Genomic DNA, 13,734 nt, shown 5'->3' with positions numbered 1-13,734 from the left:
TACTGCAGGCTCTCTTTGATCATCTGGGAGAACCTCAAAATCTATAACCAGTGGCCCAAAATGGAGGCGACTATTAGATTCCTTATGCACTGGAGGGGCATTGTAGTTGAAGTTGATAGGAGGTGGCTGACGAAGTATCTCAATGTATTTCATGCATACATTCACCTGGGAGTCTCTTTTGAAAACCTAGAAGCCATCATTTTTTGCACCCCCAATGCAACTAAGACTAGTAGATTGAAGGCGTGTTTCAAGCTTCCCCCAAATTTCCTAGTGGAGAACCCTAATGACATTTCTGAAGTCATTATAGTGTTTCCGAGGTAGGGCTTGCTAATGGACAAGATCACAACTCCTTCCAATATATAGAAAGTTATGAAGATTTTTGCAATCTCATATTGACTAGGGTTTATATGTATTTAGAAGGTTTAATACTATGCACTAAATAGCGCTAGATATTTTGGGTTTCAATGTACATCATCGTGTATGTAAAGACTTTTATATAATCAATATACAGAACTAGTTATGCTTATTTGGATATGGACCTCTTTTTTATTGTTCCCTTATTTGGTTTTGATCTCTCGTCCTTGTTGCTTGTGATAATGGATGGCGGGAAGTTAATTTGCTATTAGTAATGGTGGGAAGTTTATATCCATTTTTCAAATCCGTTCCATTGAGCAGTATAAGGACTATGTTAACTAATTCTTGATCTGCTCGAATTTTACTAAGTAGGTTTGAGTATTACCAATTTCGGCTTAGATTTATACATTCCAATTATAATGTCGTAGAGATTGGTTTGTATATTTAATTTTATCAAGATTCAGTTCTTCACCAGGCAATATATACTTGATCATCTTCTGAGTGAAAAAGGGTTTTCATTAGATTTCCTAAGGCAGGGGAAGATCGAGGCCCTCTTTGTGATACTTGTTTGGATGAGGATTCCTTAATTCTAATAATCCCTTAGTTGGTTATACCCTTCTCCATGGTTTCGGTTTTATATAACAGAATGGAGAAAGGTTTTTGCTCATTTAGTAATAATGGAAGACAATTTCTATTTATAACCATGATATGTTACAGTAAGTAGTTGTGAGGCTCTAATTACTAACTAATGCTCATCTAGCTCTACAGGGCAGGTATGAGGGAAAAAACTCTCGACTAAGAAGGTAATTGCTTTTTCTATAATGGTGATGTTTAGATTGGTTTGGATATCTATTTTCTCTCATGTCTTAGCCCTTACATTAGGCAATATCAAATTGATGGTCTTATGGTTGTGAGAATGGTGTCGTTAGTTTTATGGAATCCTCTATTTGGCAATATTGTGAATTGGCAGGTGGTATTAGCTAGCAGAAAGATTAAATCTAGAATTTAATTATGAATCCGTGGTTATTCATTTATGATATAGTCGTTACAATGTTTGTATTAATTCAGTAAGATTTTAGGATGACTGCTGTTGATATAGCTGGTTTTGAAATGAAGGGGATGTTCTCCACTTGAGATAGATAAATTCTTAACATTGGTAGGCTAGGGATATTGGTTTTTAACCCTCTCTTAGTAAGTTTTGGACTAGTAGGATTAACTATTTACCTCTCTTGTAATCTCTTTATATCTCCTGTAGCTCTTTCTTTAAATTTTTTCATCTTTTTTTCTTTCATTTCTTTAGATTATTATAATGGGTAGTGTTTTGATTACTATACCTTGTATGTTGATCCTTTTTATGATCTCATTTGGTAAGTTTTCCAAGAGTATCTTATAGATTGGAGCATATATTTTACTCTTTTATCCATGGTATGGAATCATATACATATTATCTAGATAACAGATTTTCTTTCTTGTGTTTTCGATTGTTTGCTAACATGTTTTTTACATAGCCCAACTTGAAGAGAGGACTATTCAACGATGTAGTATCTCTCACTTAAGGGATATGAACTATACCAATTTGTCAAGCTATGTAAGCATAACTTCCAAATGTGATGTATATTTTCAAAAGGGCTTGTTCCCTCAATTTTGTAAAACGATTCATAATTAATTATTCTCACTAGGGTATGCCTCTTTTAAATTTGTAATAATATAGGACTTATGTCCCAGCCTAGACTAGAGGTTTTCTTCTCCGTTCTTTCTTACCAGTGCCTACTTGAACGAAGTTAAACTACTATAGACCTTTTTAAATTTCTATAATGTTAATCAAGGCCTTGACCGCTCACCAATTAAAATAAATAAATAAATTATTAATGCCTTATTTTAACCAATCATACTCAATTATTTTATAATTTTATTATATAATGAATAATTTCTATGTTATATATGCATATTAATTAATTTATATATTGAGAAAATTAATTTAAAACTATCTTATTGATACACAAATTTTGCCGGAGCACTATGTTTGTCCAAATTTTTAAACAGTTTTTAAGGAATGTTAATTGACATAATGAAATATGTACTCATTTACAAATCAATTTTACTATTTCAAATTAGAATTATTAATTTTATTCTAACTATTACACGTTCAATATATTTATTATATTATATATAATATTATCCATCATATATAATTAAAAATTATATTAAAAATGTAAAATTAAAATTATATTTTTTACATTTATAATTATTAAAATAATTATAATAAAATAATTTTCTTAATTTTTACAGTTATTAGTAAAAAATATTAATTTTTAAAACTAACTTATCAATATAATCTTACATTACATCATTTTAATTATAAAAATTGTTTCTTATATTATAATTATTAAAATTTATAAAAGTTAAGATATAATAATAATTATTAATGCCTATTCTACAATGGAAGAAAATATGGAATGGGATGGTGTGAGTGTGTTATTGACAACCATCTACACGCCAAAATCTTAAATTGAATTATAAACATAGTGCACTTTTAAAAATTCATTAATAAATACCACATAAAATATTTATTAAAGTTATAATATAAATTGAAAATTAAAATAAAAAAGATTAAGTTAGTGCAAAATAAATAAATAAATAGAATTAGATAAATATAAATAGTTTTAGATGTAATAAATTAAAATTTAATCAATTTATAGATAGATTTATTTAAGATATTTATAATATTTTTATGAAAAATTGAAATTGCAATTAAGTATTTTATTATTTTATTATTTTATTACACATTGACAAGTACTAAGCTCCATTGCACTTGAATTACGAAACATGTACTATTTGATTGCTGTGAAAGAGTCATGAAACCAGGCTCGTACTATAAATTGAGCAGTCAGCCTAATCACACATGCTCTTCTAAATCTCCACATTCTCCAGGGATCAAAGCTAGCAGTGCCGAGCATCTGTATTTAACGGGAAATGGGGAGAAAGTCGGAGAAAATGGTGGAGGCGGTGGCGCCATTGTCTAAATTTGGGGTTTTAGTGGCACAGCTAAATTCCATTGTTGCCTCCGCGCGACAACAGGCGCCCGATCCCTTGCTCTGCTTCGATCTTCTCTCAGATCTTACATCCACCATTGAAGACGAACCTAAGGTAATCTGCTGAAAATTTTGAGTTTTCATAATTACAGATATAATTCAATTATGTTTCCAAGTAATGGGCCGCTTCACAGTCTCTATTGCATTATTTTCTATTTTTCTTTCTTCAGAAATGCATCTTAGAATACTTTGAGCAACAGCTAAATTAAATCAATCTTACAAAGGCATCTTGTAAGATAGCTGTCACCAAAAATGCTAGCAAAACTCACAAATCTGCCTCTAATTAATTTATGTTATGAAAATAATCAGCTTAAAGCATTAAAATGATATAAAAGGAGGTTGATACCTGCTTTGTCAGGAAGGAAAATCTATAATAGAGTTCGTTAAACTAAGCCTGGGTGACCGAGCAAGCAATTTAATGAAACAGGGGCTACTTTTGATTGAGTTACTGGAGCATTTGGAAGCGGCCTCCGGAAGACAAGCTTTCGGAGCACTTTTTCAATCGGAATCCTTAAAATATGCCATGACCACTTAAGAAAAAGTTGAAAGCTGGACGTAAGTTTTTTTCGGTGAGATCACCTTAAGTTTGTTTAGACATATATGTCACAGGACTTTGTGAACATTTTGTCTATGTAGAGTGGGGGATGAACTTCTGTTTGATTGTCACACACATGGGACTTTAAACCGAAGTATTTGACCTCGGTTTTCCTGTACGGAACATCTGTAGGCTCAATCACTAGAGCATGACCAACGGACTAAGTCTGATCTCTGTGAAGTGGTGATACGCAAGAAATATATAACTTAGGAAAAATGACCTTTCGTTTAGGAGGTCTTAAACTTAAGATTTGACGAATTCGATGAAGAAAAGGCCATTGGTAGTTCTCATTATAGAGTCTATACATTCTAATCATAAAATAAGTCTAGGAAGCATAAATCACATGAAGAAATATGTAGAAGAAATTAGGAAACCTTATTAGGAGTACAGGAGAGTATCGAACAAAAGATCACGCAGATATTAGACAGACAATTGGTAATGTGAATTAATATGGGGCCATTGTAACTCTAAAAGAAAGTTCGAATGGCATCAAACTCTTCTGGTTAGCTTCTGTTCTCCATTTCTGTGTGCTAGTTTTCTCTGGACTTATTTCAGTTCATGTGCTATAACTTATAACCTATAGATGATAGAGACCTAGCTGAAAATCTTCCACCATGGGTCCAAAAATCTGCAGATCCTTTCAAAGGCATTTATGGACGAAGGTCATCCAACATCTTGGCTGGTGCTTCTGAATTTTGGCTTTGTTTTTAATCCAGATACAAATTTCTATCTTTCTTTATTTTGGCTCAGAGCCATCTTTGATTTGGTCTGGTTCCTTCACCGTCTTTGGAGCTTTGTTAATTCTGCTCGTCTGTGTTCATTGTCAGGTCCATCCCTGACAACAGAGCCTGTTGCTGGTATGCACAGGCTTTTCTGCCTTGTTGGGCTTGATTGGGATTGAGATTGATTGTCTCTCTCCCTTCCAGTACTCTCTGGATGCTCCCGTCCACCTCCTTCCCTCTCAGCAGAAGCTGAATGGTCATGTTAGAATTGACATTTATAGGCAGCAATCACCATGACCTGGTGCAGCCCCGCAGGTGATCTCCGGCCGAGGATGGCCTTCTATGCTGAGCACTTTTTGGATGCTCAGGACAGAGTCATTGTGCACCCTCTTTATCTGTGTTACTGCTGGAGTCATGCCCTTCGCATCTCCTTGGTTTCTTCCCGTGTCGGCTCCTAGAGGTTTCATATCCAGATTGACCACCAGATTGATAGAGCCGGTCAGAGCTGCCACCTTTTTGTGCCTTGGTCGAGGTCAAGACCAAGATTCACTTTATCTTCCAATGTCTCATTTGCTTCGAGATTAGTGGGAGATATCATTGCCTGTTCAAAGAATGCAAGTCCCTTTTGTCCTTTTTCAGTCTCATCAATCAATGTGCCTTGCTCTTTACTTCTAGGAGGCCACGTGGCTTCATGATCACACCTTATAGGCTCTTTTCCCTTCAAGGCGGGTTTTGATCAACTTATCACTCCCTTTTTTCTCGTCGATGTCCCCTGCCCAGGGTACAAAGTGACTGCTTGACCTTCCCACTTCCAATCACACTAGGCGCGTGAGGCCTCGCAACAGGTTTATTTGGCAACGACACTCCACTTCAAGTGGTATTTTGAGGCGGTCCACAACTCAATCTGCTTGACTTTTTCCTGCTCAGAAGGATCTCTAGTCTTTCTATGTGGGTCCTTTTCTTCCTTTCTGCTCGTAGCTTGGTCATTTTTTGGTGTTCTTGCTGTTAGCTGTTGTCCTTGTTATATGCTTTCAGTCCCTTAGACCCTTTTGTGGTCTCTTGTTGGACATTAATAAATTTATCTTATCTTTATAATCAACTTGTGAAATTTTGATATATGTCCAAAATTTAATGATTGGGCAATAGTTAGACTTTGGTAACTACAAGAATCACTTGATTAATTTTAGTCAAGATAATTTTAATGCATCGATCAATTCATTATCATTTCTAAATTATTAGGTAACCCTCTCATCTCTAGAAATTCTCTTTGTAATCCTAATATTATAGTCTTGTTAGCATTTTTTTGGTCACTAGAAGTCTTTGCTGATTATGTGGATACACACCTAATACACAACAATAGAAAGTGCAGTAGATGTGGGAAAATTACATGAAGTAGTGAATTCACTTTAATGTTTGAGTGTCATTTCACTTGTATCATGGAGGGTTTTTGGGTTTTATGTAAATTTGAATTGAAAATAGAGAGGGCAATAAGGGGTATACAATGAAAAGGGAAAAAGAAAGGGAAACCAGAGTGGACGAAATACAAAGGACCACTTGGATAACTAAGGAAATGTAAAGTAGAGAAAGGCTCGACTGCTCCCCAACAAAAGTGGCAATGGTTGATTGATGCTCATATTAGAATATTGTAATGTTTATTCTATTGGTCATCTTAGTTAGCCTTTAGTTTATTAGGTAAATTCTATTATCATCTTTAGTTCACGATTGTGTAATAATAGAAACACTGTCTTTGTAAATCTAAGGAACTTTCATCTCCTCTGTTTAATGCAACATCAAAACAACATCAATTTACCATAACAGCACATGCAAGGAAAGGCACAGAAACCTTTAAAGAAACTCTTTGCCGTTTGTAACTGCATATAGATACAATATTCTTAATCAAATTCAGAGGCACAAAGAGAATCAAGTTTTGATTATAAATACATGCTGAGTAATGGCACATAAACATGGTCTATTCTCAATTACAAGCTGCACAGGGACTTTGAACAAGAGACAAACAATTGTCATTGCTGAAAAATGTTTGATTCCTGTTTCATTAACAGTTCATTAATTACAAGAAACATTTCAAGGAAAAAGACTGCATTTGAAGTCAGAGCCTTCTTCTAGGTCAAAGTGCTGAACCCATTACATTAAAATTTAGTTAAAAAAACAAACAATGAAGATTGTTGTTTGAAAAATAAAAATAAAAAACCAAAAAAATCCATAAAATATCACTCATACCTCTTAGAACAAACTTGAAATTAGATGAGAGCTCTTTGCAATTGTTGCTATGGAGCTTTTGATGCGCCAAATGCAAGTATTAAGTTGCCCCAATGTGATTTTTTGAAATTTTTTTACTCTTCCACCTTGCTGGTTGCACTTCCATGCACTCTTGTTTTTCTTCTCAATTCACTCTTCTATTTTTTTGCTAATAGAATGAAATGAGATCACCTTTAGGGTTGCAAATACCAAATAGAGGAAAAAGAAACAACTAAAAACTCCTTTTTTTTAATGTTTATTATTGCTATCCTCTCTTGTTGCACCTACGGAGTCCTATCATTCAGACGCACCAGGTTTGGGTTGGCCTTCAAAACTCACGAGGCAGGGTGAGTCATTGGCTGGACTAGTTCGAGTCCAAGTCCGGCCCTTGGCACTCGCCCAGGTTCACCTGGCCTAGAACTTGTTGAGTCTAGGTGAGCTTCAGAACCTTGCTTTTGAAGCATGGAGAATGTGCCACATGAAATGGGACTTCATGGGCATGGGAAATGTGGCAACGGAACTTTGCTACATATGGCGCATGCATATTGGGCACATTACAACTATTCCCAACCTCTCACTTGCATTACTTTCTCTTTCTTACTATGGAAACATCATCATTGCCATTAGTAATGATGGATGGCATATGAATATTTGTGCAAATTGTATTAACATTCCATACCTGAAGACCTTGGTTGTGCCTCTATATGCAATCTATTGACTTTTACCTTGTCATCCTCCTTTATATTTGGAGTCTGGAGACACCTTAAGCTCATGCCTTGTAATGTCCAATGATGAGTATTTATACTGATGTAACTTCCTCTAAAACTTGACTTGCTAATATGATAAAACCATTTTTCACTCCACTGCAGATTTTTCCTTTTTGTTGTCTAGGACTCTCACAAATTGGAGAAGAGGGTTTCCAGAATTGAAAGGATCCTTTGTATAAATTCTTAAGATGCTGGAAGGTAACTTAAATGGATTATGTGGTTGTTCTCCTTCACCCACAACATTCCCACACCCTGATGAACACCTGGTTGAGGTTGAAACCCTCAACATTTCGTTATTCCATTTCATGTTCACGACTATCACTGCTACTCCCCATATTGTTTTGTGACAAGTAACACAAGTACAAATTGAAAATAGGAAAACAAAGACCGATAAAATCAAACAATTCTTCCTTAAAAATTTGAAGAAAAATTATAAAAAGAAACAAATGAAGGAATCACTTACATCTACTACTTGTTTTTTATCTTGCTGCTCACTAATGCTGCCCTAGTTTTGATCTTTTTAGTTGCAGCTTCAACTTGGCTCAAAATAATTTTTTTTCCTCTCCAATTTAGTGCCAAAATTTTTTGGCATTAAAAAATGATTTGGAATGAAAGAGGGAGGTTTCTTTTATTCATTTAGGATTGAGTGTGGTGTGGGGGTTTACAAAAGAAAACATTAGAACAAAATTTTAATTGGTTTGTGCTTAAGAAAAGAATAGTGCAATTTTGTAGAAATGGATGGGGGTTGTCATTGGCATACCTAGCTATCTTGGGGACATATGGTCGTTCTTGCAAAGTCCTTGTGTTCGGGGATGTTAGGGCTGAATTTATTTTTGATTGGTGATGGCAGGGGATGTTTTTGAGCTGTCCTTGCATCCTCAGTGCAATTACAGGTTTCGGGGGAAGCTCCCTGAGGGATCCTAGATTTTTCATACAATGTCCTTTAGGGATATCAAGTATTATTTGTCTTGGGAGCGAAGTCCTACTCTTGGGAAATGGGATGTGGATGTAGTGGGTATACAAGACCCTTTGGGGCAAACATTTTGGAATTTTATACTTGGAGCGGAGAAGCAGGAGCTGCAAAGACATTATATTTGGAGCATGACTGAACAAGCTTCATGTGGAATACACTGCAATTTGAATTTAAAATTGGTCGATTTATCTTTAAAATTCAATTATTTGGTTAATGCAAGAAGGAAACGGCTAGTGTTGGCCCCAGGTTATGTAAGTTTAACAGGAGGCAGAGGGAGAGCAGGAGCTATCTTATTAGTAAGATATTTCACTTTACAGGTTGCAACATTTGTAAGCGTTGAATTTTCTGTCCTTCCACTAAATGAGGGATTAATCTATATTGCTTTTATCTATGATCTATTCATATATTTATATTTTTTTGTTTAGAACAGTGCAAGCTTGGCTGAGCTATGCCCTTTTTTAAATGCAATGAAATAGCCTGTAGTGGAGTTAAGGAAATTCACCTTCTTTGTTTATTTGATATCTTCTCTTAGGTTAGTATTCCAATATATATTTATCTTCCTTAGAAATAAACATCTGCTCAGTTGTTTCATCTATAGATGTGATGCATCAAAATGATTTTTGCTATTTGATTCGTTCTATATATGTGTCACAAAACTCCAAAATGTATGCTTATTTCATACTTAGTTATTGAAGGTCATCCTCCCAGCTGATTCTGACATGTAAACTTTGAAAGGAGTACCAGTTTAGATCTAATTGATTTATGGTTTGTGAATATCTGCACTTTTAGAGAATCAAATGCTAGATGACATAATTGATTTATTGGTTGAATTCCATCTTATTTGAAATCATCCTTGTGAAGAAAGATAATATCTGAGGAGAAGCTTGCTTTCAACAATTTGATTTCATTTGTTTGTTTGCAGGAGTCTATTCTTTTATGGCAAAGGAAGTGTGAAGATGCCTTGCAATCTCTAATCCTCTTTGGAGCTCGTCATCCTGTACGCCGACTTGCATCAATTGCTATGGTACAGGTTATAGAAAAGGGTGATAATATATCAGTATATTCACGAGCAAGTGGATTTCAAGGTTGGCTTTCAGATACAAGGAAAAATGATCCTCTATCCTTCATTGGTAAGTCTTCAAGAATTGCTTTTGTTATTAGGTTGAAAATCAGTATTTTGCTTTGAATTGCATGAATTACAGAGTTTCATGATCTATGTGGATGATGGTTAATAGCTATACATCAAAAATCATTCACAATCTTGAACAAGCAGGGTGAGAATATGGATATATTTAAAACTAAAACCACCGTGAAAATCTCTACTCAAAAGGAGAAATTATAGATTGATGCTTGATATAGAAATTAGATTTATCTTTTACAATAATCACCAGTTCAATCTCCTATATGGAATTAAAAAATTGCAGAATTAATAATGTTTATCCCCTGTGCGGATGAAAATATTTGCGTAAGTGACAAGTGTGAAGACAACTGTTGAATAACAAGAGGGACAACTTTTTTATTTCTTGATTGACATCACCATTTATTGTTTTCTGTTCCATCTAGAACTTAGAGGAATACTTTCTTCTGAATGTGCTCTGTAATATTTTATCCTATTGCAGTAAGCAAACTTTAAGCTAAATAATGATACAACCAAAAATTGTCTCGTAGGAGAGCAATTTCTACACATTCGATCTCTTCTTGTTCTTATCTAATTTATCTGTCATTTACAACTTAGAAGAGAGATCTATTTCTAGCCATTCACATTTTGAGCATATTGCCATCCATATCTCTCAAAATGCAATATGAAGATTGTGATCCTGGCATGGTGAGGCCTTTACCTCTTTTTGATCACTAGGGTTGTGTGAGGGTGACGCAAGAGCATATGCTGATGCAAGAGCATATGCTGAGCAAATGTTATTGTTCAACATGTTTTGATCACCAAGATCCAGAAAGGGTGAGGTGAGAGCATATATATATATATATATACATATACATATACATGTGTGTGTGTGTGTGTGTGTGTGTGTGTGTGTGTGTGTGTGTACTAATGAAAGAAACAACAATTGCCAGAAGATGCAGTAATAGGTTGCATGGACAATACAAATATGCTGAAGCTGAATAAATATACTCAAATATGTTGAATCATGTAGCAGCGAGTCAGATCTTTTACCTGAGATTCTCCTTCTGTTAATGCTTCAGCATTTTGTACCTGCTTCTTCCTCTTTAATATTGCATTCTCATTCTGTTTGTGCATTATTTGTTATGATCTTCAGCATATTTTTTTGGTGTTGCTGTTATTCAACCCAAGTTATTTCTATGTTGCTCATCCTTGGCATCAACCGTTTACTTTCTTCCTGGCTCCATTTTTCCCCAGTTCTAAGATCACAATTTTTATCTACACCATCTGGAAATTCTTCTCTCACCATCTGCATTTATATTTCTTCCATAAGTGCCATCTTTACTTGTTTTTTCGCAGCATACCATGTCTTGTTATGGCACCGCCCTCATCTTATTGGCATCGTTATTAATATGAACTACTATTCTTACTTGGCATCTGATTGGGCTCTATGCGTGTATTCCTATCCTAGCTGGCAGACTCAGCCACAAATATGTGCTTTCAAGTATTAATGTTTGATGCTTTCATGTAACGGATGACGGTTAAAAGTTGTTGGGCAACCCTTTAGCTCCTTGACAGTGATTATTGATATCTCTATTGGCTACTAAGTCCGTCATTGAATTAATTAATTTTTTATCATGTAAGTGTGGTAGTATTGTACTATTGTGCATGTTCTGCAAGTATAGTTCAAGTTATTTTAATAGAGCTGTATTGTTCACACTAGAGATAAGTGCTGAAGACTGTTATTTATACAGTGTGTTATAATTCTGAGATTTTCCCAAGGAATGCTATTGCATAAATTTTGAATCAGTTCTTTTATATCTGAGTCGAGAGACTAATAGATTTTCTGTTGCTACATCTTTAGCAGTCTTATCAATTGAATTAATCAAAGGAATTCAATCATAAGCAAGACTTTGTGTAATATCTTTAAGATACTGAGTAAAGGATCTATTTTAGTGGGCTGGGTTGCTTCTCTCAAAGAGGAGTTTTTTTGTCAGGATAAAAGCCTAGTGTGATCTAATAGTTTTGTATTTGTAATTTCATTCGTTGCTATTTTTCTTTCTGGTTCCTAATTTTAACATGGTATCAGAGTGAAGAAATTCAATCCAGAACCAGAAGTATTATTAAATTTTTGCTCTTTGTTTCTCTTGGAGTTGGTCATTCTCAGTGTGTGAAAATGGTGAATGGTTTGAAAGTTGAAGATAGGCTTAGATGGCTCTTCAAATTTTGCTCCATGGAAGCCTAGGGTTCTGATTACTCTTGAAGAGAATGATCTTTTGGGTGTTTGTTGCATTTAGCTTTTCACATTATTCTTCACATCTTTTTCGTTGGCATTTTACTTACTCCTCTAGTCTCCTTTATGCTGAAATTTCTTCCTCAAAATCTCCAAGTAATTGATGAAAGATACAATGGTTTTGATGTTTTTGAATTTCCCTTGATATTCTTCATAAAGTCTGACAAGCTGGGTTTTGGGATGATTCTAACTACTGGCTGGTTATCTGCAAATGAACTTTCTCCTCTTTGTGATGTCCTAATATGACCTTGAGTCTCTAAGGAATGGTGGTAGGCATGTTGTCCTGGATCTGCAACAACTGTTTGAATAAATTGTTCTTTCTTTCTTGTGCCATTTGAATCCCTATGTAGGTATCTTGATACAGATCTGCTCTTTCCTTATCTACCGATTTTTTTCATTATGCCATACAATTTGTAGGCTACTGCAGAGTTAGCTATGATACTGTTGTAATGACATCGCCAAATTTTGATATTAAATATTTAATATTTTAGATCACCAAGCTACTATGAGGATATGGTGAGAGTATACGATAAATAAATGTTATTGTTTAATACTTTTAGATCACCAAGATCCCATGAGGCTAAGTTGAGACCATATGGTTGATTAATAATGATTTACATATAGATTATTTAAAGAAACAAGAATGCTGCAAATTGCAACAGTCGATTGCATGACCTATACAAATATGTTGGAGCTGAATAGCCATATTCAAATATGCTGGAATATTATCAAATAGTCGGTATATTGATATGAACCAGATCTGCTATCACAATATGTTGCTACTTCAAACACAAAAACAACTAGGTAAACATTGATCACAATTGCAACATCTAAATGAGGTAGACCTCAATTAATGAAGTGTATGACCTCAGTATTTGTTTGCAATATCTGATCTATTTTATTGTATGCTTTTGTATTAATCAAATTAAATTAGTATTCATTGAGTCAAATATAAATGACAATGTGCAACAAGATTTATTTTCTGTTACGATTACCAAGTTATAAACTTTTGAAATATAATTTCATGCTACAGAAATACATACAAGAGTATCAATCCTGAATGTAAATTGCATACACGCCACTGTGTTGAAATTACAGTGCTCAGAAATCTCCAAACAGTGATTTCTCTTCAAGCATATAAATCGGAATGGCAATACTCTATTCACATAATCTGATAAGCAACAAATATATACATCACAGCAAAATGACCTCATAAACCAATCTGTAGTCCTCCATTTCTGTGCAAAGAGATTAGAAAGCAATCTCATAAAGTACTGTTTTTCTATTTGAAGAGAGGGTGGTCTAGTGCTGTGAAGAGATAGTGGATAAGTCCTGAAAATCATGAATAAAAACTTGATCCTACACAGTTGGCAGCAGGCCAAGTCCTCAGTTTGTAGTTCCTTCCCCTTCACAAAATGATGGTGAACAAACCCGAGTCAACCCGCAATAGGTGGAATCTGATCTTGATACAAATTTTCTTTGTTAATGCCCAAACCCTAGCTGCCCAATGTATTATGAAAAATATGACAATTAAACCTCTAAATCTGAAGCAATATGTCTTCAAC

At 34.6% G+C, this 13,734-nt stretch overlaps 1 protein-coding gene across 8 annotated transcripts in view; it reads left to right on the top strand.

The window, feature by feature from the left end:
* Nucleotides 1-3,182: 3,182 nt before the first annotated feature.
* Nucleotides 3,183-13,734, top strand: part of SWEETIE (HEAT repeat-containing protein) — a 314,166-nt gene continuing 303,614 nt past the window's right edge. For 6 of the 8 annotated variants that reach the window (XM_089806951.1, XM_089806947.1, XM_089806950.1 and 3 more), the window contains exons 1-2: nucleotides 3,190-3,501; nucleotides 9,682-9,889. In XM_089806951.1, the coding sequence (XP_089663077.1) occupies nucleotides 3,328-3,501; nucleotides 9,682-9,889 (382 nt within the window). In that variant the 5' untranslated portion in view covers nucleotides 3,190-3,327. Of the gene's footprint in view, nucleotides 3,502-9,681; nucleotides 9,890-13,734 lie in introns of all 8 variants that reach the window. The other 2 variants (XM_089806953.1, XM_089806952.1) reach the window with 2 other exon arrangements.

Source organism: Cupressus sempervirens, chromosome 10, assembly GCF_028749045.1.
Source record: "Cupressus sempervirens isolate cs-2001-9-10 chromosome 10, ASM2874904v1, whole genome shotgun sequence".
In the NCBI taxonomy this organism is placed as follows: domain Eukaryota; kingdom Viridiplantae; phylum Streptophyta; class Pinopsida; order Cupressales; family Cupressaceae; genus Cupressus; species Cupressus sempervirens.
The sequence above is the reverse complement of the archived record's forward strand: the minus strand, read 5'-3'. Positions and strand labels throughout refer to the sequence as shown.